Source organism: Schistocerca gregaria, chromosome 1, assembly GCF_023897955.1.
Source record: "Schistocerca gregaria isolate iqSchGreg1 chromosome 1, iqSchGreg1.2, whole genome shotgun sequence".
Taxonomy (NCBI): Eukaryota; Metazoa; Arthropoda; class Insecta; order Orthoptera; family Acrididae; genus Schistocerca; species Schistocerca gregaria.
The window spans coordinates 776,142,018-776,169,471 of NC_064920.1; the positions used below are offsets into that span (position 1 = coordinate 776,142,018).

Here is a 27,454-nt window from a genome sequence, read left to right on the forward strand (position 1 = left end):
TGCGACTAGGCTAACCCTAAATAACCTGCATAGGAATCTTATTAAGTACACTTCTGCTTGTTGCAGGAGTGTTGGAAAAATTCTATTTGGGCCAGGTGACTTGAATGGTTGGAATGTTCCCACTGCCCATTGGATTTTACTATGGTCAACATATTCAATGGCATATTCCTAGTTCTCCCTTCGAATACCTGAAAACCGATATCTCACAGGAATCTTGTCCTGGTCTGTGTTGCCTGTCAGGGTACATTGAGGAAAATGAGCCTCGAGGAGTAGTTCCAGCGTTTCATGTGTTGTTCTCGTATACTCCCCGTCCTCCTTCCTTAAAGTTCCTCTTGGATTATTTGGTATGCTAGTGAGGATTTTGTGAAGTCCGGCCTGATCAGCTGTACCCGCTACCTCCTCACAAAATACCTTCCAGGACGCGTGCTTTGCTTGCTTAATTGCAAGATTGTATTTGACAAGGGCCTCCCAATATTCTACCCATTGTCTTTTCCTTCTCACAAGGTTAAATAGTCTTATAACCTGTTTCCTCTGTGATTCCAGGTTGTTCTTCCACCAAGATACATTCCTATTTGTGTACTTCTTGATGACTGAGCAGTTGTCATTGTATGAGGTTACCACCTCTGCTACCTCCTCAAACACTACTGGATTCCTTATCGAAGTACTGACTTCCGATAAGCTTGAGTCGCTGTCCCTCCTATACGCCTCCCAGTACGTTTTCCTAGGAATCCTATAGGACACGGTCTGTCCAATGCCTGCCCCTTTCAACCTCGAACTTAATATGCATGTGGTGTGATGAGGACGGCTCAAAGCCACATGCCATTGTTTGACATATCTACCGATCAAAGAGGAACCAAGGTTATGTCAATTACCTCTTCCCCTCTTATTTTCCTAAATGTATGTTCCTTGACCCTATTGAGGATCTCTAAGTTATTAGCTAGAAGAAATTCTAGACAGTCCTCACCCCTACTGTTGGTTTCAGTGCAACACCACAGTAAACATTGTCATCACATCCAACCTGCTGTGCACAGGCTTCCGTAAGTCTCCTCATCTCCTGAGAAGTAGGAGCACTGTCCTTGTAAGGGAGGTATGCTGAGTCCATTACAAACTCCCTCTTGATAGCTTCCTCACGTTGCCACATCCTGATGGTCACTAAGTCCCTAGGACTAAAGTCTGCCACTAGCATAAAGGGAATTCTATTTTCTACATAAATGCACATTCTGGAGTTTCTTATATTTCTAACATAGCTTACCTCCAGTGCAGCCAAGGCCCAATGCAACCCTTTTATACAAATAGGGTTCCTGAATCAGGGCCACATCCACTTTTGTCTTCCCAGTAGACGACTCAGGGCAGCAGTAGCCCCTTTACTGTGTTGCAGATTTATCTCAGCACATTCAGTCTCCATCTTGCTTCCATTGTCCCTTTTGATGTCTTTGATTATCCTGACCCCAAGAATAGTCGCAGGTTCTTTTTCCACATTTCCTTCAGGGACTTCTCTCCGACTTCCAGCACAAGGGTTTGGCCGTTTGGTACAACCTCCCGGTTGATTACCTTCCCATCCTATGTCAAGACTTTCGGGTTTTTAGACCTTACTTTCTCAGAGTTTCTGGAGAGGTATCCTTAAGGAGTTTTGGCTTTCATAATATCTTCGCAGTTTTGAAGAGCTCAGCTGCTGTCTTTACCAGCAGCTTTGCCTCCTCCCATGGTGATATTAGGGGCACGTTTTCCTTAAGACAGTCCACTGTACCCACCCACTCACAGTTAAAGACAAGAGCAGTGTGATCCAGATAGACTGAATTTGCATCCTGAACCAGCGTTTCCCTCCCCCCCCCCCCACCCAACCCCCCAATCTTCTCAAAGAGAACCATCTGTATGACCTCCTCCTGCTGCACGGTCATCTTGACCAGTGCATAGCCTTGCTGGATAACTGTCATCCTAAAAACCGAGTGTGCAGTACTATGATTCCCTATTTCATGCCTCAAATTTTTCTTGATTCGCTAAGCCTGAGAAGTGGAGGGTCTTAGATTCCTCCCTTGTTCTCTTACTGCCTGCCTTCGACGTAGAAGGGGTTTGTACAGACCCTTCGCCCTGGGACAGTCTTTTCTTGGAGGTCTTGGGCTCAAGTGTTTTTAGATCCCTCCAGTTTTGTTTAGGAAGCCACTCTTTTTCTTCCTTTAGCTTTTATTCCCAAAGAACATTCCTCCTCTGAGCCCCAGACAAGTCTTCGATTTTAATCTGGTCCAAATTGTTAGTAACCAATCCCACTTATTGAACAGGCCTAGCCCCCTGTTCAGCTGAGGGGATGTTTTAATTGGTTCTAGCCTGGATATTTGGGTGTCTGAGGTCGTAAATTGCCCCTCAGTATTGCTATTTTCTGTCGTGTCCATTTTGGTCCCACGAGAGTTGGGGATCTAATCGATCCCCACCAACGAAACCCCACGCAGTGCAAGGCTAATTACTCAGGGAGGTCGCCTGGTATTCCAGAGGCTCCATTCACGACACATCTTTCGATGTGCGACGCACCCCTCTGCCGGATCGCATCACACCTTGGGTTGGGTATTGAAGAGTTGGGAAAGGACAGTGAATGGATGTGGGATGAGAGGTCGTTGTGGGACACACTGTCTCGTCCATCAGCCAAGACTTCCACATGGACGACAGTGGTACTTCAAGGTGGTGTCCCCCAGGGAGGGGAGAGATTTTTATGAAACTGCAAACATTTGGTAGTCTGTACAAATACATATCATCTACCGATCTCCGTCCCATTCGTATAATTTATTTGCGGTGCATCGTCGTTTTTTTTTCTTAAATTGTATTTGGGTCGTTTCAGGGCGCAGTCCCATAGTTTTCAGGTTGTTCTTCACAGTCGTAATTCTTTTATTCAGTAGGTGACTTAGGCTTTTCTCGGCTCTTTTATGTCAAGTCCTGTTCTTCTATATGTTCTCGTTGTGGGCGCATTACCGGTCTGTATCAGCGTATGTGATTTTGCCGAAGGTTTTCCGCTATGACTTTAAGCTAGCGTCGGATGTGGTCGCTTCTTACTCTGTGTTTTGAGGTCACTCTTCTGCACCATCGTAAGATCCTCGTCTTTGTATTCTGAAACTTCGTCTGATTTACCTATGACCCACCAGTGTGAGTCGCACGTTATAGCCCGTCTTATAGCTCGTTTGTATATATTTACTTTGACATCGATGGGCATTTTTGCACAGATGGCCTCGTTAGTGGTCTCCCTTTCAACCACACAGTTTTTATACGATTTTCAGCGTCTTCATCAGAGGAAGCTGCTGATGCTACTATTGATCCAGGGTACGTGAACTGGTCGAGTGGTGTTGAAAAGACGACTACTGTCCACGAAGCTTTGCTGAGCGCATGAGCGGGCCCGCGTACTACGCACCAGTCATTTTCAACGTACCTGGTGGCTGGCAGTTTAGTCTGGCAGCGCATGCACTTGGCCCTGTCCCACGGGGTATCTCTTGGCCGCTCGCAAAATTGGACCTGTGTCAGCAAGTGACGAAGCTGGCCGCCAAAACTCAGTTACGGAACGGCATGTTGCAGAACAAAGTCGCACTCTGAGTACTGCATCTTGTTCGACTGGTTGGAATCTAGACGCTTGTCCTGTGCTCTCGTGTCCATCGAAAGGCCTGCTGCCAACATGCTGATCCAAAAGGCTTGGTGAGATGGCTGCAAGCTTCGCACATTGCGTTTCACTTACATTGCTGGAATTTTACGTCTGCTTCTAAGCTAGGCTAAGTCAAACTAACAGTGTCGCGGTTTTTTTTTTTTCGATTTTCTGAGGGAATTTAACATTCATTTGTACACCATTCAGTTTCACTTGTGCACGTAGATGCTGCTCTCCAGTTATAGCTCATCTATTCCTGAATACAAATAATACGAAATGTCACTCTTCTCCCTCCCCCTTCTCTCTCTCTCTCTCTCTCTCTCTCTCTCTCTCTCTCTCTCTCTCTCTCTCTCTCTCTCTCCTGTCTCGTAAAAGGACGACAAACATTTCTGTAATGTTGTCTTCTGGCATTCGTGTGTGATTATGCAAATTTAAAGCTTTGCACACCAGTGCACTGAGGCAGTGTGTTCGCCCTCTCTGTATAGCTATTTCGATCATTATAATGCTTATATCGCTCTCTTGGCGCATGTAAATACATTGTCTTACGAATTTTCCTTTGTCTATAACCATGATCTCAAGATTCCCATGCGTTTTAGAGATCCTTTATGAATCTGGGTCAGCCGGCCTCGATGACCGAGTGTTTCTAGGCGCTTCAGTCCGGAACCGCGTGACTGCTATGGTCGCAGGTTCGAATCCTGCCTCGGGCATGGATGTGTGTGATGTCCTTACGTTAGTTAGGCTTAAGTAATTCTAAGTTCTAGGGGACTGATGACCTCAGATGTTAAGTCCCATAGTGTTCAGAGCCATTTGAACCATTTGAATCTGTGTCCCATTTTAATATTTTGTGTTATGTAATAAGCAGCAACATTTCATTATGCAGAGCTTTAGCTACTGTCTTCCTTAGGATATTTACAGCATACAGGTAAGCTACTAGAGGCAGTTTTTGAGGCACGCGTTGACAACGGTAGCGTCACCAAAGTTCAGTTCCACAAGCACATCAATCCATAGATTCTAGATTTTTAATCCGACACATTATACAAATGCCGAGAACATTTGTCGTGCAAAAAATTAACCTAGGAGGCAAAGATTATACACAGCGCTTGTTAACCATGCAATATTTGTGGTCAGTGTATAAAACTGAATATTTCATAACTGTTTCAGAGTAGCCCATTGGTGCTCTTGGGAAGATTCTGCCACATCAGAAATAATCGTGTCGTTGAAGGTTGTGTATTCAGAGGTCCATTTTCAATAATTTTGGGGTATTTTCAGGGAAAAAATATGTTCAGAGCTTTTCTTGGATATTCAGTTTTCAATTTTTAAGAAGTGATAGGCTTTCCATGTTACAAGTAAGTTTTCTAGATGTACTTGTGGTTTCTAACTGATGGCCACTCTGTAGAAGTGGCAATACTCCGTCCGTTTTGGTTCTGCTCATTCGAAGTCCTCGACCGTCTATTAAGTAAGATCGCGTTGAATTTCTAGTAGAGACTCTTCTATTACAAGAATGTCTTCAGCGAATACATGTGTACATGAAGTTGGTTTCTGTAGATGTTCTGTGACATTGTTCGTGACAGCACTGAATAGCAGTGGACTCCAATCAGATCCTTCGTGGCCCCCCAACTTTCAACTTTTCGCTGACACCTGCTGGATTTACAACTTTTTGTTGATGTTCTCTTACAGATCCTTGAGAATACAGGTGTAGTACTCTGAGATACACTGCACGTGAACTGCTTGCCAATAAGCTTTCTTGGCACTCGGTCGAAAGCTATTTCGAGATCAATAAAAACAAGATCTTATATTTTTCCATTATGATCTTAGTGCTATGAGTAGCGTCTGTAGTGCCTACCCCGTTCGTAAAACCACATTGTTTAGACGCAATTTTTTTAAATTTTTGTTACCTTATTTGATTGTTTGCAATTACTCTTTCCCACATATCCAGTGTCTGTGCTGTTAGCTTGATTGCACGATAAACTCCACAATCAGCTAAGTCGCACTTTGCTTTTGTAGAACAGGATTAAATTACTTCAACTCCAGTTATCAGGCATTCTCCCTTCCATTAAAATAAGGCTAAATATTTAGTGAGCCATAACGTGCTGGAATACCTACAATTCTTTAGAAGTTCAATCGATACTTCGTTGGACCCAGCTGATTTACCGTTTTTCGTATTTTAAGCGCGATTTTACTTTTTCTGGCGGTGTAACTTCTAATGGGACTTGAGCTGGTAGTAAACCATATAATGCTTCTTGAGGTAACTCTTCATTTAACAATTTTTTGTGGTATTCGTGCCACCTTTCATTAATATCCTTACTAGAAGTTACTAATGTCTCAGAACTATTTTTAGTACATTTATTGTGTTTCATATCTTTCGTGTGATTGTTTTTAAATTCAGTAATTTTGAAAATTCCGTTGTCCTTTTATTAGCGGTTTCAGCTCTGTCGTAAACACTATTATTATCTATTACTTTCGAGACAGCAACCAGGCGATTCTGCTTCTGAAATTTGCTTTTTTTTATACTTAGTTGTTCCGCTACTTTGGGTCTTTGTCTGTTGTCTGGTATTCACTTGCTTTTGCACGTACCTACTACTTCCTTGGCTGCAGTCATATCCTTCCTGCTGATTTCACACTTTCCCATGTAATCCATAGCCTTGGCTGCTATCGACATCCGTTGTGGACTTTGAAAATTAAATCATTTTATTCTTGGTTTCCTTTTCTTTTCATCTGCTGTGTTCCAAAGTGGAATTTTAAATATGTTGTCAATTGTTGGTGATAATATGGTTAATGGGTCGCTAGGGATCAGGTTACAATCCCTAAAGTACTAACACAAGAAGCTATTGCACAATGTGTAATCTATTTGTGACGCAAATATGCCACTTTTGTAAGGGGTAAGATGTTCAACTTCCTTTTGGAAAAAGATATTAATGATTGACATGTTAAAGTTGTTAGCATCCTCCAGGATCAGTTTGCCCTGGGCACTGGAAAAGCCGTATCATAATTTCTGTGGAATGTAAATTCAGGTTGGGCATGTTAACTCAAATGTTCATCGATGGCACCTACAATTATCTTATTTTCGAAAGGTGTTATACTTTGCATTTGATCTTGTAGGTCATCCAAGAACTCATCATTTTCATCCCCTCTACATCCAATTTGAGGGGCGTAAGAAGATACACAGTTCAAAAGTATTATGGGAACACCTGCATTAATGTCCTTCCTGTACGTCAAATCTGTTTTCGTAAAGTAGCATCTGTGATCTTATTGCATGGCTTGAAATCTTCGGTTTCAGTGCTGTTAACAATTAAAATCACTCGCCATCTATTGGCTGTCTTAATACGTTACAGTTTCAGGTGATCCCACAGACACAAGTGAGTACCAGTGTCCCAGTGTTTTTTAGTGAGCTACACAGATGGTAGTTGTCACTCGTGGACTTTATATTCAACGAAGCACATGCAATGCGACCTCTTAATGCGGTGCTGGTTGCAAGGGTGCTCTCTTTTGGTCTAAACAGGATGGAGTTTCGGTCCTGTTTCTGTAGATGCCTATGCCTCACCATGTGTTATCCACAGGTTATGGACACGCTACTTGAAGACAAATCAGTATACAAGCCAAGTTAGCCGGCCGCTGTGGCCGAGCCGTTCTAGGCGCTTCAGTCGGAACCGCGCTCCTGCTACGGTCGCAGGTTCGAATCCTGCCACGGGCATGGAGTGTCTGATGTCGTTAGGTTAGTTAGGATTAAGTAGTTCTAAAGTCTAGGGGATTGATGACCTCAGATGTTAAGTCCCATAGTGCTCAAAGCCATTTGAACCAAGCCGAGTTGGATAAGGTCGTCGGCACAACCCCACGTGAAGACCATCGCACGGACACCGCCACAGCGCTTCAAAATGATAACAGAAAGGCCTCTGCAGCCGCTGTGTTCGATCAGACTGAACAGATTACGAGAAAGCGCCTTGTAACCCAGACGTCCTATTCGAGTACACCACTTGGCACATCTTGCAGCTCGCCTTCTGCTCTGCTGGTCCCATGTCAACAGGCAACTTCGTCACTGACAAAACGTGTTATTCATTGACGAATCCAGATATTTTCTGATACTAGGTGATGCCCATGTTCGTGGGCCGAGGCCCGTGGTGAGTGGTGTCTGCCATTTTTTTTTTTACGGGAAACCGACCGATTTCCAAGCTTCTGTGATGGTGTGGGGAGACTTTAATGTTGACGCCCATACGGATCCCGTCGTTGTCCAAAGTCCCTTTACTGCCAGGCAGTGCATCGAACAGATAGTGTTGGACTATGTGGTGGCTACAGCATACGGTGGTGCCCCTGAGTTATAATTCCAGGGCTTATGTAGCAGGTGTCAGCAGACATGTCTTGCGAAGCCTAGACATTGAAGTAATGGAGTGGCTAACTGTGAGTCCCAACTTAAACCCCATCATGCGTATGTGGGACATGACTGACAGACGCGTTCGTGGTCGTCCTGTTCCACCACAGACTCTCCAAGAACTCTCACGGGCTTTTACTGAATAATGGGAACGGATACCACAGCGTGACATTCGTAATCTTATACGGAACACTCGCGTAGGTGTCTGGCAGTGATAAACGCTCACGGTAGGCATACAGGTAACTGAAGCTTTATAAGTCTATTAAAAAGCAACCAGTATGACGGAATGAATGATTTTTTCCAGTCCCTTCTACACTTGTCAGACGTTTCAGTTATTTTTATGTAAATGATCGATGACGTAATGCTGTTTTCGTTGTATACTTGATGTGGTAAACTACCCAGTCCTCAACTATTGCTCAATGAAGAATGGGAAAGTCCAAAAGTCATGCTCCCCTAATTCATTTTGTCAAAAGTGAGTTTTACCTGAATTAATCTGTCACTACACATTCCCACGGATATCGTTCGTTGCTTGATTATTGTTACGCCGTTTCTGTTATTTGTAGGGCCATGGCATATGGGTTGGTGATCGTTTCCGATCTCCCTGGACTCTGACCGCTTTTGCAAGTCCTTGGCTGCTTCCAGGGAGGGAACCGATGTTCGAAGTTGCTAAACGCATGTTGGCAGCGGTACGTCTATTGTCGCCGCTTAGGAGCGCCGCCCTAATCTTTCACCGCTCCTGGATGCCTCTGGCCGTCGCTTAAGGGGACACTCTAACGGTTGCATCTATCTTGTGAGTTCGTAGTTTTGTGACAGGGAGAAAATTATTTTGGCTTTAAATACTGAAAGCCGTTTGCCACGTGACGCCAAGACTTCCATGCTACCAACTACAACTGACATCGCCTTTGACTCTACTTCCGCTGCCGCCTCTTATGTGTACTCCAGACTATGACAGAACCCACTGCCACTCCCAGATCAGTGAAGTTAAGCGCTGTCGGGATTGGCTAGCACTTGGATGGGCCACTCTACGGGTCTGCCGAGTGCTATTGGTAGGCAGGGTACACTCAGCCCTTGTGAACAGCTACTTGACTGAGCTCCGGTCACGAAAACTGGCAACCGCTGGGAGAGTAGTGTCCTAACCAAATGAGCCTCCGTATACAGTGATGCCTAAGGGCTGAGGATGACACGGCGGAAAGTCGGTACCATCGGGCCTTCAAGGCCTGTTCAGACGGTGCTTGTTTTGTTTTTGAGTACATTTTTCTGCATATATGTCTACCTATTACTCAGCAACATTGATACTGTGTACTTGCGACAAATAAATTTATGTCAAAGAATCACGTTTATTCAGTTTTCTTGATTATGTACATGCTTGGGTAAAGGGCGAGTACATACTTTTCGTTGGTATTGTATATTGGTTTTCAGTTTGGCAATAAATGTAATTTAATTCTTTTCACCTCAGAATCGCGTATGTGGAATTAATCACTGTTAACTAACATACTTAAGTTCATTCAATTTAACATAACGCGATTTGGTCACTACTTGATTACATGGTCATTTACACTATTTACTCGTAAATTTATGTCGACTACCCAGTTGTGTTATAAAGTTTCACAAAAATCGATCGTATCAGTCACAGAGAACGATGAGTTTAGTACAAACGCGTTCTTGCACTCCTTCGCCCACTCATGGAAAATGAAGTGCTAAAGTGTTCTGAATAGTGGATATAATGAATGTAGACGTGTAAGGGCTCTTTTTTGTACGATTTCTGGTACATTTTTGAACGAATCGAAATATGAATGTGTGTAGGTATCTGCTTGCTCACTTCCACTGAGTCGCAGAACAAGAGCACAGATAAAGACGAAAATCGGTCGCCCACTAATACAGCTTGACATCGTTAATAATGAGAAATAATGTCCGTTTTAAACTGCTGTTTATGAATTATGTACCAGAGATGTCCATAATGATCTGAAAATGAAGAACTACTGAACATAAATCACATTTTCTTTACAGACTTGTTTGAGTAAACTGGAAATCTACACTACGTGATCAAAAGTATCCGGATACCCCCAAAAACATACGTTTTCAATATTAGGTGCTTTGTGCTGCCACCTACTGACAGGTACTCCATATCAGCGACCTCAGTAGTCATTGGACATCGTGAGAGAGCATAATGGGGCGCTCCAAGGAACTCACGGACTTCGAACGTGTCCAGGTGATTGTGTGTCAAATGTGTCATACGTCTGTACGCGAGATCTCCACACTCCTAAACATCCGTAGGTCCACTGTTTCCGTTCTGATAGTGAAGTGGAAACGTGAAGGGACTCGCTTAGCATAAAAGTGTACAAGTCGACCTCGTCTGTTGACTGACAGAAACTGCCGACACTTGAAGAGGGTCGTGATGTGTAGTGGGTTGACATCTATCCAGATCAACACAGGAATTCCAAACTGCATCAGGATATACTGCAAGTACTATGACAGTTAGACAGGAGGTGAGAAAATTTGGATTTCATGGTCGAGCGGCTGCTCATAAGCCACACATCACACCGTTAAATGACAAACGACGCCTCTATTGGTGTTGTTGTTGTTGTGGTCTTCAGTCCTGAGACTGGTTTGATGCAGCTCTCCATGCTACTCTATCCTGTGCAAGCTTCTTCATCTCCCAGTACCTACTGCAACCTACGTCCTTTTGAATCTGCTTACTGTATTCATCTCTTGGTCTCCCTCTACGATTTTTACCCTCCACGCTGCCCTCCAATACTAAATTGGTGATCACTTGATGCCTCAGAACATGTCCTACCAACCGATCCCTTCTTCTTGTCAAGTTGTGCCACAAACTTCGTTTCTCTCCAATCCTATTCAATACTTCCTCTTTAGTAATGTGATCTACCCATCTAATCTTCAGCATTCTTCTGTAGCACCACATTTCAAAAGCTTCTATTCCCTTCTTGTCCAAACTAGTTATCGTCCATGTTTCACTTCCATACATGGCTACACTCCATACAAATACTTTCAGAAATGACTTCCTGACACTTAAATCTATACTCGATGTTAACAAACTTCTCTTCTTCAGAAACGCTTTCCTTGCCATTGCCAGTCTACATTTTATATCCTCTCTACTTCGACCATCATCAGTTATTTTGCTCCCCAAATAGCAAAACTCCTTTACTACTTTAATCGTCTCATTTCCTAGTCTAATTCCCTCAGCATCACCCGACTTTATTCGACTACATTCCATTATCCTCGTTTTGCTTTTGTTGATGTTCATCATATATCCTCCTTTCAAGACACTATCCATTCCGTTCAACTGCTCTTCCAAGTCCTTTGCCGTCTCTGACAGAATTACGATGTCATCGGCGAACTTCAACATTTTTATTTCTTCTCCATGGATTTTAATACCTACTCCGAATTTTTCTTTTGTTTGCTTCACTGCTTGCTCAATATACAGATTGAATAACATCGGGGAAAGACTGCAACACTGTCTCACTCCCTTTCCAACCACTGCTTCCCTTTCATGTCCCTCGACTCTTATAACTGCCATCTGGTTTCTGTACAAATTGTAAATAGCCTTTCGCTCCCTGTAGTTTACCCCTGCTACCTTCAGAATTTGAAAGAGAGTATTCCAGTCAACATTGTCAAAAGCTTTCTCTAAGTCTACAAATGCTAGAAACGTAGGTTTGCTTCCCTTAATCTAGCTTCTAAGATGAGTCGTAGCGTCAGTATTGCCTCTCGTGTTCCAATATTCCTACGGAATCCAAACTGATCTTCACCGAGGTCGGCTTCTACTAGTTTTTCCATTCGTCTGTAAAGAATTCGCGTTAGTATTTTGCAGCTGTGACTTATTAAACTGATAGTTCGGTAATTTTCACATTTGTCAACACCTGCTTTGTTTGGTATTGGAATTATTATATTCTTCTTGAAGTCTGAGGGTATTTCGCCTGTCTCATATATCTTGCTCACCAGATGGTAGAGTTTTGTCAGGACTGACTCTCCCAAGGCCGTCAGTAGTTCCAATGGAATGTTGTCTACTCCAGGGGCCTTGTTTCGACTCAGGTCTTTCAGTGCTCTGTCAAACTCTTCACGCAGTATCGTCTCTCCCATTTCATCTTCATCTACATCCTCTACCATTTCAATAATATTGTCCTCAAGTACATCGCCCTTGTATACACCCTCTATATACTCCTTCCACCTTTCTGCTTTCCCTTCTTTGCTTAGAACTGGGTTTCCATCTGAGCTCTTGATATTCATACAAGTGGTTCTCTTATCTCCAAAGGTCTCTTTAATTTTCCTGTAGGCAGTATCTATCTTACCCCTAGTGAGATAAGCCTCTACATCCTTACATTTGTCCTCTAGGCATCCCTGCTTAGCCATTTTGCACTTCTTGTCGATCTCATTTTTGAGACGTCTGTATTACTTTTTGCCTGCTTCCTTTACTGCATTTTTGTATTTTCTCCTTTCATCAATTAAATTCAATATTTCTTCTGTTACCCAAGGATTTCTACTAGCCTTCATCTTTTTACCTACTTGATCCTCTGCTGCCTTCACTACTTCATCCATCAAAGCTACCCATTCTTCTTCTACCGTATTTCTTTCCCCCATTCCTGTCAATTGCTCTCTTATGCTGTCCCTGAAGCTCTGTACAACCTCTGGTTCTTTTAGTTTATCCAGGTCCCATCTCCTTAAATTCCCACAATTTTTTGCAGTTTCTTTAGTTTTAATCTACAGGTCATAACCAATAGATTGTGGTCTGAGTCCACATCTGCCCCTGGAAATGTCTTACAGTTTAAAACCTGGTTCCTAAATCTCTGTCTTACCATTATATAATCTATCTGATACCTTTTAGTATCTCCAGGATTCTTCCATGTATACAACCTTCTTTTATGATTCTTGAACCAAGTGTTAGCTATGATTAAGTTATTCTCTGTTCAAAATTCTACCAGGCGGCTTCCTCTTTCATTTCTTTGCCCCAGTCCATATTCACCTACTACGTTTCCTTCTCTCCCTTTTCCTACTACCGAATTCCAGTCACCCATTACTATTAAATTTTCCTCACCCTTCACTATTTGAATAATTTCTTTTATTTGATCATACATTTCTTCAATTTCTTCCTCATCTGCAGAGCTAGTTGGCATAAAAACTTGTACCACTGTAGTAGGTGTGGGCTTCGTATCTATTTTGGCCACAATAATGCGTTCACTATGCTGTTTGTAGTAGCTTACCCGCATTCCTATTTTCCTATTCATTATTGAGCCTACTCCTGCATTACCCCTATTTGATTTTGTATTTAAAACCCTGTAGTCACTTGACCAAAAGTCTTGTTCCTCCTGCCATCGCACTTCACTAATTCCCACTATATCTAACTTTAACCTATCCATTTCCCTTTTTAAATTTTCTAACCTACCTGCCCGATTAAGGGATCTGACATTCCACGCTCCGATCCGTAGAACGCCAGTTTTCTTTCTCCAGATAACGACATCCTCTTGAGTAGTCCCCGCCCGGAGATCCGAATGAGGGACTATTTTACCTCCGGAATATTTTACCCAAGAGGACGCCATCATCATTTAATCATACAGTAAAGCTGCATGCCCTCGGGAAAGATTACGGCCGTAGTTTCCCCTTGCTTTCAGCCGTTCGTAGTACCAGCACAGCAAGGCCGTTTTGGTTATTGTTACAAGGTTAGATCAGTCAATCATCCAGACTGTTGCCCCTGCAACTACTGAAAAGGCTGCTGCCCCTCTTCAGGAACCACACGTTTGTCTGGCCTCTCAACAGATACTCCTCCGTTGTGGTTGCACCTACGGTACGGCTATCTGTATCGCTGAGACACGCAAGCCTCCCCACCAACGGCAAGGTCCATGGTTCATGGGGGGATGTCTATTGGTGTAAGGAGCGTAAACATTGGACGACTGAACAGTGGAAAAACGTTTGTGGAATGACGAATCACGTTACACAATGTGGCGATCCGATGACAGTGTGTTGGTATGGCGATTGCCCGGTGAACGTCAGCTGCCAGCGTGTGGAGTGCCAACACTAAAATTCGAAGGTGGTGCTGTTATGGTGTGGTAGTGTTTTTTCATGTTGTTTTTTCGTTTTGTTTTGCTTGGCACTATCACAGCACAGGCCTACATTGGTGTTTTAAGCACCTTCTTGCTTTCCACTGTTGAAGAGCAATTCGGGGATGGCGATTGCACCTGTCCATAACGTACGGCCTGTGGCGGAGTGGTTACAAGACAATAAGATCCCTGTAATGGACTAACCTGCTCAGAGTCCTGACCTGAACCTTATAGAAAACCTTAGGGATGTTTTGGAACGTGACTTCGTGCCAGGCCTCACCGACCGACATCGACACCTCTCCTCAGTGCATCACTCCGTGAAGAATGGGCTGCCATTCCGCAAGAAAACTTCCAGCATCTGATTGAACGTATGCCTGCGAGAGTGGAAGCTGTCATCATGGCTAATGGTGGGCCATCGCCATATTAAATTCCAGTATTACCGATGTAGGGCGCCACTAACTTGTGAGTAAATTTCAGCCAGGTGTCCAGATACTTTTGATCACATAATGTATGTCTCAGAGAGTCTTCCCTGAAATTCATAGCATATCTGACGCTTTTGCAGCAATGGTTGTCCTGCTCTGTCAACCACTGAAGGATTCTGTTTACTGTCATGAAACACATCACAGGTGCAGGCAGCCAGTTCAGGTTATGTGGCGATTGGGGCATTGTACGCTACACCCTTCACATACCCTCAGAGTTTAAGATCAGAGAGTAAAGTTACCTCCTCTGCCGTCATGGCACACTTTTCTGTCCTCCTTGAGCACTGTTTTTACGTGTGCCACACTACTACATCGTCTTCACCCCCCTGGTTCGATCCTTTTCTCCTCTAGCACTTCTGCACTCTTTTTAGCCCCAAGTGGTTTCTCTCTCATGTGTCAGTAGCGGCCGATAATCCATTCAAACTGGCACGCTACCTTCAATGGTGGGCCCTCAAGTTCCAGTTCTGATATCAGTTCTATTCCCTATCCCACTACACTAATGTCGTCTTTACGACTGCCCCTGGACCCACACTCTGCCTTCAACGCTGATCCCATCTTTACTTCTACCTAGATGTCGCCACTGTGGAAGCTATGATCATCCTTCCATTGTCCATCATATTCATTGCTTGTCACACCAACGAGGACACAGGGAATCACATGGTTCTCCACCTGATGCTATGCAACTGCTCACCTGGCTTCAAGCAACTGTAACACCCGGAGGCCCAAGCCTACAGGTATCACCAGAACAAGTCCTCTGTTCTTGACCTGGTGTTCTGGTTTCGGGAGAACAGAGGCCGCCTCAAGTTTGTTACTCTTACAGACATCCAGCACTGCCTCTTGTCTCTCTTGCATGTCAGACTGTGGGGCATTGTGCTACCCAAGCATCTGAACCCCTGACCTGTCTGCAGGTAGGGCATAGGTACAACTAACCCGCACACATTTTCCTCAGGCCCCACTAGCCCACTAGCCAGAGAGAGCACTATCCTCTTGACAGTCCAACTAGCGTCTATTCTCTCTCCACTACTCCATGATGATATTTGTGTTCGCTAGAAACAATCAGCACTGGTTTTGGAAAACCTTTTCAGTCTTCAGGCTTCAGCTTTAGATGAAGTCACACTTCAGTATATTACGACATACAACCTCACTGGCTCCTCTTCCTGGGTCTGGTGTTCTACTGTCACGTTTTGCTCCAGAGGTGTAGTCCTCCACAAGTCCCATCTTAGACTCCGCCATCCTGTCTCAACTCCAGCCTGCGACTGGTTCTCTGCATGGGTCCTCAGCTGCTACACAGGCCACACCAGCACTAACGCCACTTGAGGTGCACCGCAAAATCCCAACTGCCCCAACCAACAGTAAGAACTTAACACCATCAAGTGACATGAGATGAGCTACCGCCTCTCCTCCCATTCAGAGATAAATAGCGGGGAGAAATGCTCTGTCGAGCCAGCAACCAATAACATAAATGGGCTATGTGGGCAATGAACGTCTCTGCAGATGACAGACACGAGCAGCCCATACTCTGCCCTGCCACCAGGTAACAATCGAAGAACCATTACAGAACTCAATGGGCCTGTGAATCTTTCTGTTCCGTGGGCCTTGTGACTGGAAATGACAGCAGCAGTGATCTTCAGCATGGGCAGTCTTTAAGTTGGCACTCGGGCCACTAAGGGTCACTCCAGGTGAGCTTCATGAACATGGCGCTGACTGTAAAAGCATTCCAACAATCAGGGTATCATTTCGGAGCCACCTTGGCAACTACCTCACCGCCTCCATCAACTTTTCTATCCATGATGATATGAGACCGACAATCAAACTTCGTAATATTTGTTATCATTCTTGTCATCAGTCATGCTGTACTCAAACTTTTTCTCGTCCATTCAGGACCTCTATTTTTGCATGTGCAGTGCACTTAGTGTATGAACCTTGAGATCGCCGAAGTTTCTTTATTATGTTTACCATGGCCTTTCAACCTTTCTATGTTCACTCCAGATTCAGGAAGTTAATTCTGTTCGATAACGGTATTCAGAATTAACTCTTATTGTAGACAACTTCAGGCCTTCGGCCTTCGGTTATTTTTATTGATTCTATTTTCAAGAAATGATTTGTGTTCATTTGTTGTATTCAGAACTAAATCTCAGTCGAGACATCTACAGGCCTATGGCCCTCAGTTATTATTCTTCAATTAATGCCCAAGAAGCAGCTGTTTCATTTACTGCATTAAATCTTAAATTATGTCAGAGATAAGCTCAGGCCTTCGTCCTATTCTTTATTTAACACAATTTTAAATGTACTGTGACCTTAACAGGCTTTCTGCCTAGGGTATCACTTACTTTCTGCATATTCAAGAAGTATTTTGTGCAATTTCACTTGTGTTTGAACTGGCAGCCGTCGGAGAAGATTGTTGTTTGTGATGTAATAAACTTCACTCAGTTCTATACCTGGGTATTTTTCCGCTGCTACCTTTGGCGGACATATCAGAAGTGCCTTCAGGTGTTCCCAAGAAAACTGTATTGCGATCCTTACTGTTCATGTTGTTTATTAACGATATGTCAAACAATGTTAACACTGTCCTCAGTTTTTTTTTTCAGATGCAGTTATCCGTAATAAAGAACTGTCTCAAAAAGCTGTATAAATATTCAGTCAGATAATAATAAGATTTGAGAGTGGTACAAACTTGCTTTACATGTTCAGAAATGTAAAAGTTTGCGTGTTACATATCGCAAAATTGTCCTACCCTTTTACAATATCAGTGAGCCACAAATGCAATCAGCAAACTTGTACAGTTACCTGGGTGTTACAGTTTGCAGGGGTATGAAATGAAATGATTAAATGGGCTCAATCGCAGGGAAAGCAGGCGATAGACATTGGCTCAACAGTAGGTTGCTGGGAAAATGCAGTCAGCATTCAAAGAGATTGCTTACAAACAAGCGTGTGACCCATGCTAGAGTATTACTAAAACTGTGCAAGTGGGGTGGGGGGGGGGGGGGCATGCCAAATGTAAATGAGCTCAGAAAACCTGTTACTTCAGTAGCAAGTTTTATGAAGAGGGAACTGCCACGATACAGGTCCTAGAAGATGACTACCAACCATTCTGTCATATACTGACATACATCTGGATCATAAATGGACAGTAACACAAAAGTTCATTTACATACTATGAGGTAGAGATAGATGTTTCCGCATTGTTCGTTAGTCCAAGTGATAATGCCGCAATTTGACTTATACAGCAGTAAGTGCTCCCCTGTGGGCGATATACGCATGTAACTGTGCCAAAAAAAAAGAAAAAAAACTGTTTTCTCTGCCACAAAGCTGAAGCAGAAGTAGGTAACTGTTAAACATGGTTACATGTGAAACCATTGTTTTGCAAATGAGATTACTTGTAGTGTTTTAAGCAGCTGCACTGTGGCAAAGAAGTAGTTCGTATTCGTGTCCAAACTCATTGCATACAGAGGCAATCCCAAAGACGGGTCACATGGCCTGTGAATACAATGATGGAAAAAATCGCAGATCCAAAAAATAAGTAATGAAATTTCGGTAATACATTTGTCTAGGTAATATATTTAAATGATTAACTTTGCAAGATCACAGGTTAATGTAGGTGCGAGATAACCCATCGCAGTTGTGAAATGCTGGGATATCAATAACCTGTGTAACCGCCAGAATGCTAAATTCAAGCGTCCAAAGGAGTATACACTGTCTTGTACAGGTGCTGGATGTTAGTTTGTGGGATGGAGTTGCATGACTGTTGCAACTCCAGAGGCTGTTAAAGCCAGTGTGGACCACGCTGGAGTTGTCGTTCGATGGCGTCCCATAAGTGCTCGATTGGAGGCATAGCTGGTGATCGAGCAGGCCAAGGCAACATATCGATTCTCTGTAGCGCATGTTGCTTTGCAATAGCGGTATGTAGACGAGCGTTGTCGTTGGAAAACACACCCTGGAATGCTGTCCATGGCCGGCCGGCGTGGCCGAGAGGTTCTAGGAGCTACAGTCTGGAACCGCGCGACCGCTACGGAAGCCGGTTCGAATCCTGCCTCGGGCATGGATGTGTGTGATGTCCTTAGGTTAGTTAGGTTTAAGTAGTTCTAAGTTCTAGGGGACTGATGACCTTAGCAGTTAAGTGCCATAGTGCTCAGAGCCATTCGAACCATTTGCTGTTCATGAATGACAGCACAACAGGTCGAATCACCAGACTGCCGTACGTATTTGCAGTCAGGATGTGTCGGATAGCCACGAGAGTGCCCCTGCTGTTGTACGAAATCGCACTGCATGTGTGGGTCCAGAGTGTCCATCACGTAGACAGGTTGGTTGCAGGCCTTCAATTGGCCTCCTTCTAACCAACACACGGCCATCCCTGGCAACGAGGCAGAACCACCTTTCACCAAAAAAACACAACAGACCTCCACCATGGCCTCTAATGGGCTCTCGCTTGACACCACTGTAGTCGCAAATGGCGGTGGTTTAGGGTCAGTGGAAAGCACGGTGCAGGGCGTCTAGCTCGGAGCTATCCGTTATGTCACTGTGGTGCCAACTGCTGCTCAAATTGCTACTGCAAGTGAAGTACTTAGCGCAAGAGCCAAACGCCCAACACGATGGTCTTCCGTCGCAGCAGTGCTGCGTGGCTGTCCGGAGCACGGTCCTCTCGCGACCGTACACTCTGCCAGGAGTCATGAACAGTGGCTACATTCCTGCCAAGTCTTTCTGCAGAAGGAACATTCAGCTTCTCCATGTCCTATTACACTATCACTTAAAGGCATTCTTGACTAACATTGACTCACTACGTCCAGTCTCAAAGGTAACTAAAGCTCACGACCGTTACAGTGCGTATTTGAAGAAAAACTGATCTGCATCCTCCTTGTGGCGCTACCGGCACCACTCTTATGGTACCCGCGCGAAATTTGAACAGACGACATCTTTCAGACGTAGAAACACACCTACCTACTTTCGTTTATATCTCACAATTCCTTCTTAATGTTGCGTTTCTTTTCCTCTGCCACGTACTCAAATGTGATTTGCTGAGTATCCATGTAGATGTAGATATATCGTTGAATTTGATAGCTGAGTGATGAGGTTAGGTCATTTGAAGCCCTCTACCGATACGGTCCCCGTCACTGGCTGTCTGACATGTGAGGAAGATTCTGGTTATTATGTTTATCCTCCTCCCCCCTCCATAGAGCTACCACGTCCACTGAAACGGCGGTCGTAATCAAGCCAAACGCAGGCAGCAGAGCAATATGCGCTCCAGCCCTTCTCAAACAGGCAGATGTAATTTTAATGAGAAAACTTTCAGTGGCTCTAGAATTGCAAACCCTCATACCGTGTGTGGACGTCAGGGCCGTGAAGCTGCTGGATTTTGCAAATTTTAGTAATTATAGAATAGCTTGGTTCACTTTCTTGATAGAGTAGTAATGCTTACATGTCTGAACAGTCTATATATACAAAAAGAAACTCGTAAATTTATATCAAATTAAACGTAAATAATATTTTGGTGCTAGAGGTTACATTATTATCTTAAAGCAAAAGTATGTTTATGGATTTATAAACTAGGGTTCAGCTCCATGTGGAATGTAGCGTGGCGAACAAGGTGAGATGAAGTTCCTACCACCGAAACATTTACCTCAAACTCAAAGCAAAACTTAGTTGAGCCGAATATGACCACTAACGGAAGTGCTTCAATGCTTAATAAAAAAGATGACGTTGTTCCCGCACTGGCCTGAATGCATGCAGTAATTAGGTTGGGAAGTGTGTCATAAAGTCGTTGTATGCTCCGCTGAGTCAAGTTGGCTTACAACAGTTGTAAGTGGTACTTGATATCCTGTATACTAACCCAGGTGTTGAGTTGACTCCTAGCTGGTCCCACTCAGACGAATCTGAGAATCTTGCTGGCCTCGGAAGTATCTCAGCATCACGCAGACACAGTTCATAGAGAGACGTGTCGTATGTGGATGAACACTGTCGTGTTGAAAAATGGCAACACGATACTGTCACATGAGAGGCAACCACACGAGGACGCAGGATGTCCACTACGTACCATTGTATCGTTAGAGTTCCTTCAATCACTCCAGCCGTTACCTTAAGCCAGATCCCATGGCTTCCCACACCATGTACATCTACATCTACATGGATACTCTTCAAATCACACTTAAGTGCCTGGGAGAGGGTTCATCGAGCCACCATCACAATAATTCTCTGTTATTCCAATCTCGAACAGGGCACGGAGAAAGGAACACCTATATCTTTCCGTGCGAGCTCTGGTTTCCCTTATTTTATTATTATGATCGTTTCTCCCTATGTTGGCCGGTATCAACAAAATATTTTCGCACTTGGAGGAGAAAGTTGGTGTTTGAAATTTCGTGAGAAACGAAAAGCGCCTTTGTTTTAATGGTGTCCATACCAAATCCTATATCATGTCCGTGACACTGTGCCCCCCTATTTCGCGATAATACAAAACGTGCTGCTTTTCTTTGAATTTTCTCGACGTACTCCGTTAATCCTGTCTGGTAAGGACCGCAGACCGCGCAGCAGTATTCCAAAAGAGGGCGGACAAGCTTAGCGTAGGCAATCTCTTTAGTAGACCTGTTCCATTTTCTAAGTGTTCTGCCAACAGAACACAATCTTTGGTTTGTCTTCCCCAAAACGTTTTCTGTGTGTTCTTTCCAATTTAAGTTGTTCGTGTTTGTAATTCCTAGATATTTAGTTGAATTTACGGTCTTTAGACTGGTCTGATTTAGTGTGTAACCGAAGTTTAGCGGATTCCATTTAGAACTCATGTGGATGACCTCCACTTTTCAAGATTTAGCGTTGGCAATTGTCGCACCATTCAGATATCTTTTCTAAATCGTCTTGCAATTTGTTTTGATCCTCTTACGAATTTACTAGACGATACACGACAGCATCACCTGCAAACAATTAAAGACGGCTGCTCAGATTGTCTGCTAAATCGTTTGTATAGAAAAGGAGCAATAGGAGGCCTATAACACTACCTTGGGGAACGCCAGAAATCAATTATGTTTCACTCGATGACTTCCCGCCAGTTACTACAAACTCTGACCTCTATGACAGTAAATCACGAATCCAGTCACATAATTGAGTCGATATACCGTATGCAGGCAATTTCACTAGAAGCCGCTTGTGTGGCACAGTGTCAAAAGCCTTCTGGAAATCTAGAAGTACGGAATCAATTTGAAATCCCTTGTCAGTAGCATTCAGTAATACGTATGAGTGAAGAGCTAGTTGTGTTTAACAAGAGAAATTTTTTCTAAATCCGTGTTGACTGTGTGTCAATAGGCAGATCTCTTCGAGGTAATACACAACGTAAGCTCTATAACCCTGCTGCATATCGACGTTAATATTATGGGCTTGTAATTTAGGGTATTGCTCCTTCTATCTCTCTTGAATATTGGTGTGACCTGTGCAACTTTCCATTCTTTAGGTATGGATCTTTCGTCGAGCGAGCGGCTGTATATGACTGTTATGTATGGAGCTATTGCATCAGCATTCTCTGAAAGGAACCTAACTGGTATACACTCTGAACCGGAAGACTTCACTATTCCGAGGATATCTATAGAAGTTACTCATGTTGGCACGTGTTCTGGATTCGACTTCTGGAACATTTACTTCGTCTTTTTTGGTGAAGGAATTTCGGAAGGCTGTTTTAGTAGCTTTGCTTTCGCAGCGCTGTCGTCGTTAGTATCTTCATTGCTATCGCGCAGTGTATGCATGATGTAGAGTAACATCACTGCGCCTCTCCAAAGTACTGGATGAATGGGATCTCTCCAGAGGTCGCCGCCCTACTCGTTGACGAGGATCATTCGTGGCAGTTCGGAACTGAGATTCCACGCTGAACATAATGAGACGCCATTAAACAGTAGTCCGTGTTTCCTGGTCACGGAGCTGTTGGTGTTAACGGCAGCCTATGCATGGCGTGGTAATCCCTAATTTGACTACGGCTGGTCTCCGCCAGTGGTATGGGATGACAAAGAATGTTAGAGGGTGTCCATAATTTGTCCTCTGATAGGAAGTGCAGATGAGAAAGGGTTATGATGTGCTTGGCGCACAGCTGGACCACCCTCTCTAATGGTGGTCAGACGTGACCAACGGGAACTCTGACGACGAATATGGCTGCTCTCACATTCCCATGCAGCTCAACATTGAGCCACTGTCAAAAATTGAAGCTTCCAGTCGACACTAGGAGTCGACTGAAAGACGGAACGAGCGATATTTGTTCGGGGTGACTCCAACTACACATTTCAAAAAGCAAAATAGCAAATATCTGAGCCGCGCAGAGTGGCCGTGCGGTTTGCGCCGCCATGCACGGATTGCGCGGCCCCTCCCGTCGGAGGTTCGAGTCCTCCCTCGGGCATGTGTGTGTGTGTGGCTCTTAGCATAAGTTAGTTTCAGTAATATGTAAGGTCTAGGGACCGATGACCTCAGCAGTTTGGTCCCTTAGGGATTCACACATTTTGATCAGCTATCTGACGAGACGCCACATGAAATGCACCTTACGCCTCTTGGGAGGAACACACGGTATAGCTAAATGGTTCAAATGGCTCTGAGCACTATGGGACTCAACTGCTGTGGTCATAAGTCCCCTAGAACTTAGAACTACTTAAACCTAACTAACCTAAGGACATCACACACATCCATGCCCGAGGCAGGATTCGAACCTGCGGCCGTAGCAGTCACGCGGTTCCGGACTGAGCGCCTAGAACCGCTAGACCATCGCGGCCGGCCACGGTATAGCTAATAATATTAAAAGTTTCATGACGCTCTTCGTGATTCATGTTTTTGTATATAGAAGGTAAAATGGCATAAAACTGTAGCAAAATCTGCTAAGGAACGACGATTGATGCAGGGATTGCAGTTCACCTCCAACATAAATTACTTTTACTATTGCGAATAAACATGCCGAAGTGTCCCTTATTGTTTGATTTCGCGATTTTCGTACAGGCATTGGAGGCAGTCACATTCTTTAAACACAAACCTAGTCGTAGAAAAGACAGCTACCAGATTGAGGTACACTGAAAGTGTCCTCGCGAAGCGTACTCCACTCACAAAGGAGGTAGATCACAAAACCCGCATTCGACCGCTACATTAGTTTTCCTCCTCAGTCTACAGACTCTTACCGGGTAGGATTGTTAGAACAGACGAAATCCCAAAAAGCGCAGAGCATTTTCGTGTCAGGTTTGTTTTGTAAACGCGAAATCATCTCGATAATCACCCAACATCTGTGGCTAGAAGAGAGGCGTTATGCATCTTGCTGTGATCTAGTGTTAAATTTCCTAACGAGTCGACTTCAGTATGTTTATTCATAAAGACTATGAAGGTAAAATGAAATGGTTCAAATCGCTCTGAGCACTATGCGACTTAACTAGAATTTAGAACTAATTAAACCTAACTAACCTAAGGACATCACAAACCACCATGCCCGAGGCAGGATTCGAACTGCGACCGTAGCGTTCACTCGGCTCCAGACTGTAGCGCCTAGACCCGCACGAAAGGTAAAATGAGAGAGATTGGAAATCACACTCCATACATGACTGGAAGAGGACGGGTGGGAAGTGACAGCGATAAGCGAAATACCGTATGACACACACCGTAAGATGGGTTGCGGGGTATGAATCTACGTGTAGATGTTGACGTGTGCAGCAACGATCTGTTGCTGGACTACACACAGTGTCCTACAACCGTGGATGATCTCCAACTTGTCCCCGTGCCCTTAACAGAGCGTACAGCCTCGCCCACAGCGCTAGTTCGACACTGGGGCTTTGCAGTGAGTGGAAACCTGTGTCTGTCGTCGGTTTGACACCGCTATTTGCGGACTAGAGTGATAGCACTCAGGCGCGCTAGTTTCTATTGCCTGGAAATGACAAATGCCTCAGACTGTAATTCACAAGTAAATACAGTCGTTGGTGTGATGTTTAGTAAAACGTTGTTTTCTCAACAGTCGCTTTTCAGTGAGGGTTTTTTCCCTTTATTTTTTTATGGGTGCTCAGTTAACAAACCATGTAGCCAGCACCTTGTTACACAGGTCGTGCATAAGAAGATTTTTAAAATATCGTCCGAGGAGATATGGGGACTTAATAACTGATAAAAGATCCTAATAACGTATCATGATAGTTAGTAAAAAAATAATTCGTTTAGAACATTGAAGAAAAAAGGTAATTAATAGTAGAAATACATCAGTTTGATGTGAAGTGAATTTGCGAAGTAATCTTCTGACTACAAAATAGCTTCCTTTAGGTTGAAAGTGTACAATACGTACGTATGACACTATAAAGTATAAAGTACGGTTGGAGACTATCAAGCGGGCTTAAGGATGGGAAGAGCATGTATAGATCAGATCTCTGCTCTGAAAGACCGTAAAGAGGGTAGTTAGTAACCATCGTGGACTACGACTCCATCAGCAGACAGACTCGTGCAAGGATTCTGAATAACAGAAGACTAGACTCTCTAACACGAGCGCAGATGACGGAGATTCTGATCGTCGCAAGGTATGGGTGCGAGTCAGAGTAGCGCTATCGAAAGAGTTTGATATAAAGACTAGTGTCAAACACCCTGGCAGGCTGACTCCAGTTTTGTTCAACGTGTCGCTGGACGAAATGATCAGTCGGTGCGCTCCATGGCGTGCTGTTGGCTGTGGAGAGTATTTTCTTGTGACTGAATGTACACTTACCCTCACTTTTTGCCGGTGCCCAGAAAGCGTTCAACTGAAAGCCACTCCTAAACGCACATAGTATCGTTCCACCGGCCACAGAAATTGAGCTCTGCAACACCCACCTCCCTGTTGATGTTTGCAAAACCGATTCTCCATTGCACACATGATAAATGAATGTCGAGTGATTTAATTGGGAATGGTTTTCCTTCTAGTAGGTCAATTAGGAAAGAACTACCATTTACGGTAGCTTCATTAAACTACACTCAACGGAAAAAAATATTTCCCCAGATAAACTTGTACTTGGAACAAAATCAAAGAGAGAAAAATCGAGCTAAAAACTGCTTACCGTGTACCTTCCCAGACACTCTTCTATTAACATTATTAAGATGACGTGGGATTTTGTACCCTTTTGCAACAACTGATAAATCAAAAGTACTGTTCATAATAATTTGTATCCTGTTACTTGAGATTTACATATTAATACACACCAAAAACAACGTCTTGTTAGTTCTAAAACAATGTAATTCACGAGTCGCAAAACGTCGCTGAAATCTAAGACTGCTGTTAATGAGTATAATTTGACGAACAGCTTGGAATGTGTCCACCTACTCACCCCACAAAAAAAATTCCTTGTTGGCCTTCCGATTGCAGGAGAGCCTGATTAAAAGGGACTCCTTTATTTGTATCTTTCATATGTTCCATTTATTTACATACTGGTATGCACATTTGCCTTTTCGTCGGTAACACGTCGATCGATTTCCGTATTTCTCTGCTGCATCGGGTACTCTCAATTCTTTGCCTATGCTCTTTCGCCCGAGCTTAGCTCAGCCAGAGAATAACGAGGGCGCGGCCACCTAACTGCGGCACGTTAGTTTCGAAACCAGGAAGTGGACGTTGGAGAGTAACTCTTGGAGTGTGTTTGTAGTTGTGGTTGCGAGCAGCAGACAGTGCGTGCCAGGAAGCGGTCGCTGAAGTTGTCTGATTTCTTTTGTTTTTGCGCTGCTGTCGGTAGAAGGTGTGGCATTGCTGTAAGGTGGTACTGAGCGTCGATACAAGACGCACTGAAAAGTGGGTGGGAAGGGGGGAAGGGGGGGGGAGAGGAGGAGGAATGGAGTGAGAGAGAGAGAGCGCTATGCATGAGTGCAGTGATAACTTCGTATTGAGGACGTGAGAACAACAAGCGTATACCGGCAGCAGACTGCCACCAAGGGCTACAATGTACGTGTGGTGGATCTAACCCTGTTCGTGAAGTGAATTTAACTCGTGATCTGGTGTAGTAAGTAGGTGCTTCATTCACCAAATAAATCTTGAATTTCTCACGCCATTTTCAAACATGAATTAAGAAATCGATCTTTGAATGACTACGCTGAGAGCAGCAGGCATTTGTACATTAATCAGTTAAGCTAAGGTTTTTGTAAATTTTGAGGTGTATTAATAAAGTCAGTGCAGATCTTGTAACTGTATTTCAGATTTGTACCTTACGTAAATTTAATTAACTGAAACATCAATGCGGTGGGGTCAGGGATTTTCTCTGCCTCATGATGCCTGGATGTTGTGTGATGTCCTTAGGTTAGTTAGAGGACTGATGCTCATAGATGTTAAGTCCCATAGTTCTCAGAGTCATTTGAACCATTTTTGAAACATCAATTTTATCCGATAGTAGAAGAGAGCAACGGTGAGGTATAGCCCAGTGTCTACGCGTAAGTACTTAAGCTATCTAAATCTTATCGTAGCTAATCCAGATCAGTTATTTCAACCAAAAAACTATTTCTGCTCGTAGTGGGTCCTCACAAACAACAACTCCTTTCTTTCAGGAGTGCTAGTTCTGCAAGGTTCGCAGAAGAGCTTCTGTAAAGTTTGGAAGGTAGGAGACGGATACTGGCAGAAGTAAAGCTGTGAGTACCGGGCGTGAGTCGTGCTTCGGTAGCTCAGTTGGTAGAGCACTTGCCCGCGAAAGGCAAAGGTCCCGAGTTCGAGTCTCGGTCGGGCACACAGTTTTAATCTGCCAGGAAGTTTCATATCAGCGCACACTCCGCTGCAGAGTGAAAATCTCATTCTGGAAACATCCCCCAGGCTGTGGCTAAGCCATGTCTCCGCAATATCCTTTCTTTCAGGAGTGCTAGTTCTGCAAGGTTCGCAGAAGAGCTTCTGTAAAGTTTGGAAGGTAGGAGACGGATACTGGCAGAAGTAAAGCTGTGAGTACCGGGCGTGAGTCGTGCTTCGGTAGCTCAGTTGGTAGAGCACTTGCCCGCGAAAGGCAAAGGTCCCGAGTTCGAGTCTCGGTCGGGCACACAG

At 44.0% G+C, this 27,454-nt stretch overlaps 1 protein-coding gene across 1 annotated transcript in view; it reads left to right on the plus strand.

The window, feature by feature from the left end:
* Positions 1–3,502: 3,502 nt before the first annotated feature.
* Positions 3,503–27,454, plus strand: part of LOC126268518 (glutamine synthetase 2 cytoplasmic-like) — a 413,531-nt gene continuing 389,579 nt past the window's right edge. The window contains exon 1 of the mRNA XM_049973916.1: positions 3,503–3,669. Coding sequence (XP_049829873.1) covers positions 3,650–3,669 — 20 coding nt within the window. The 5' untranslated portion in view covers positions 3,503–3,649. The remainder of the gene's footprint in view (positions 3,670–27,454) is intronic.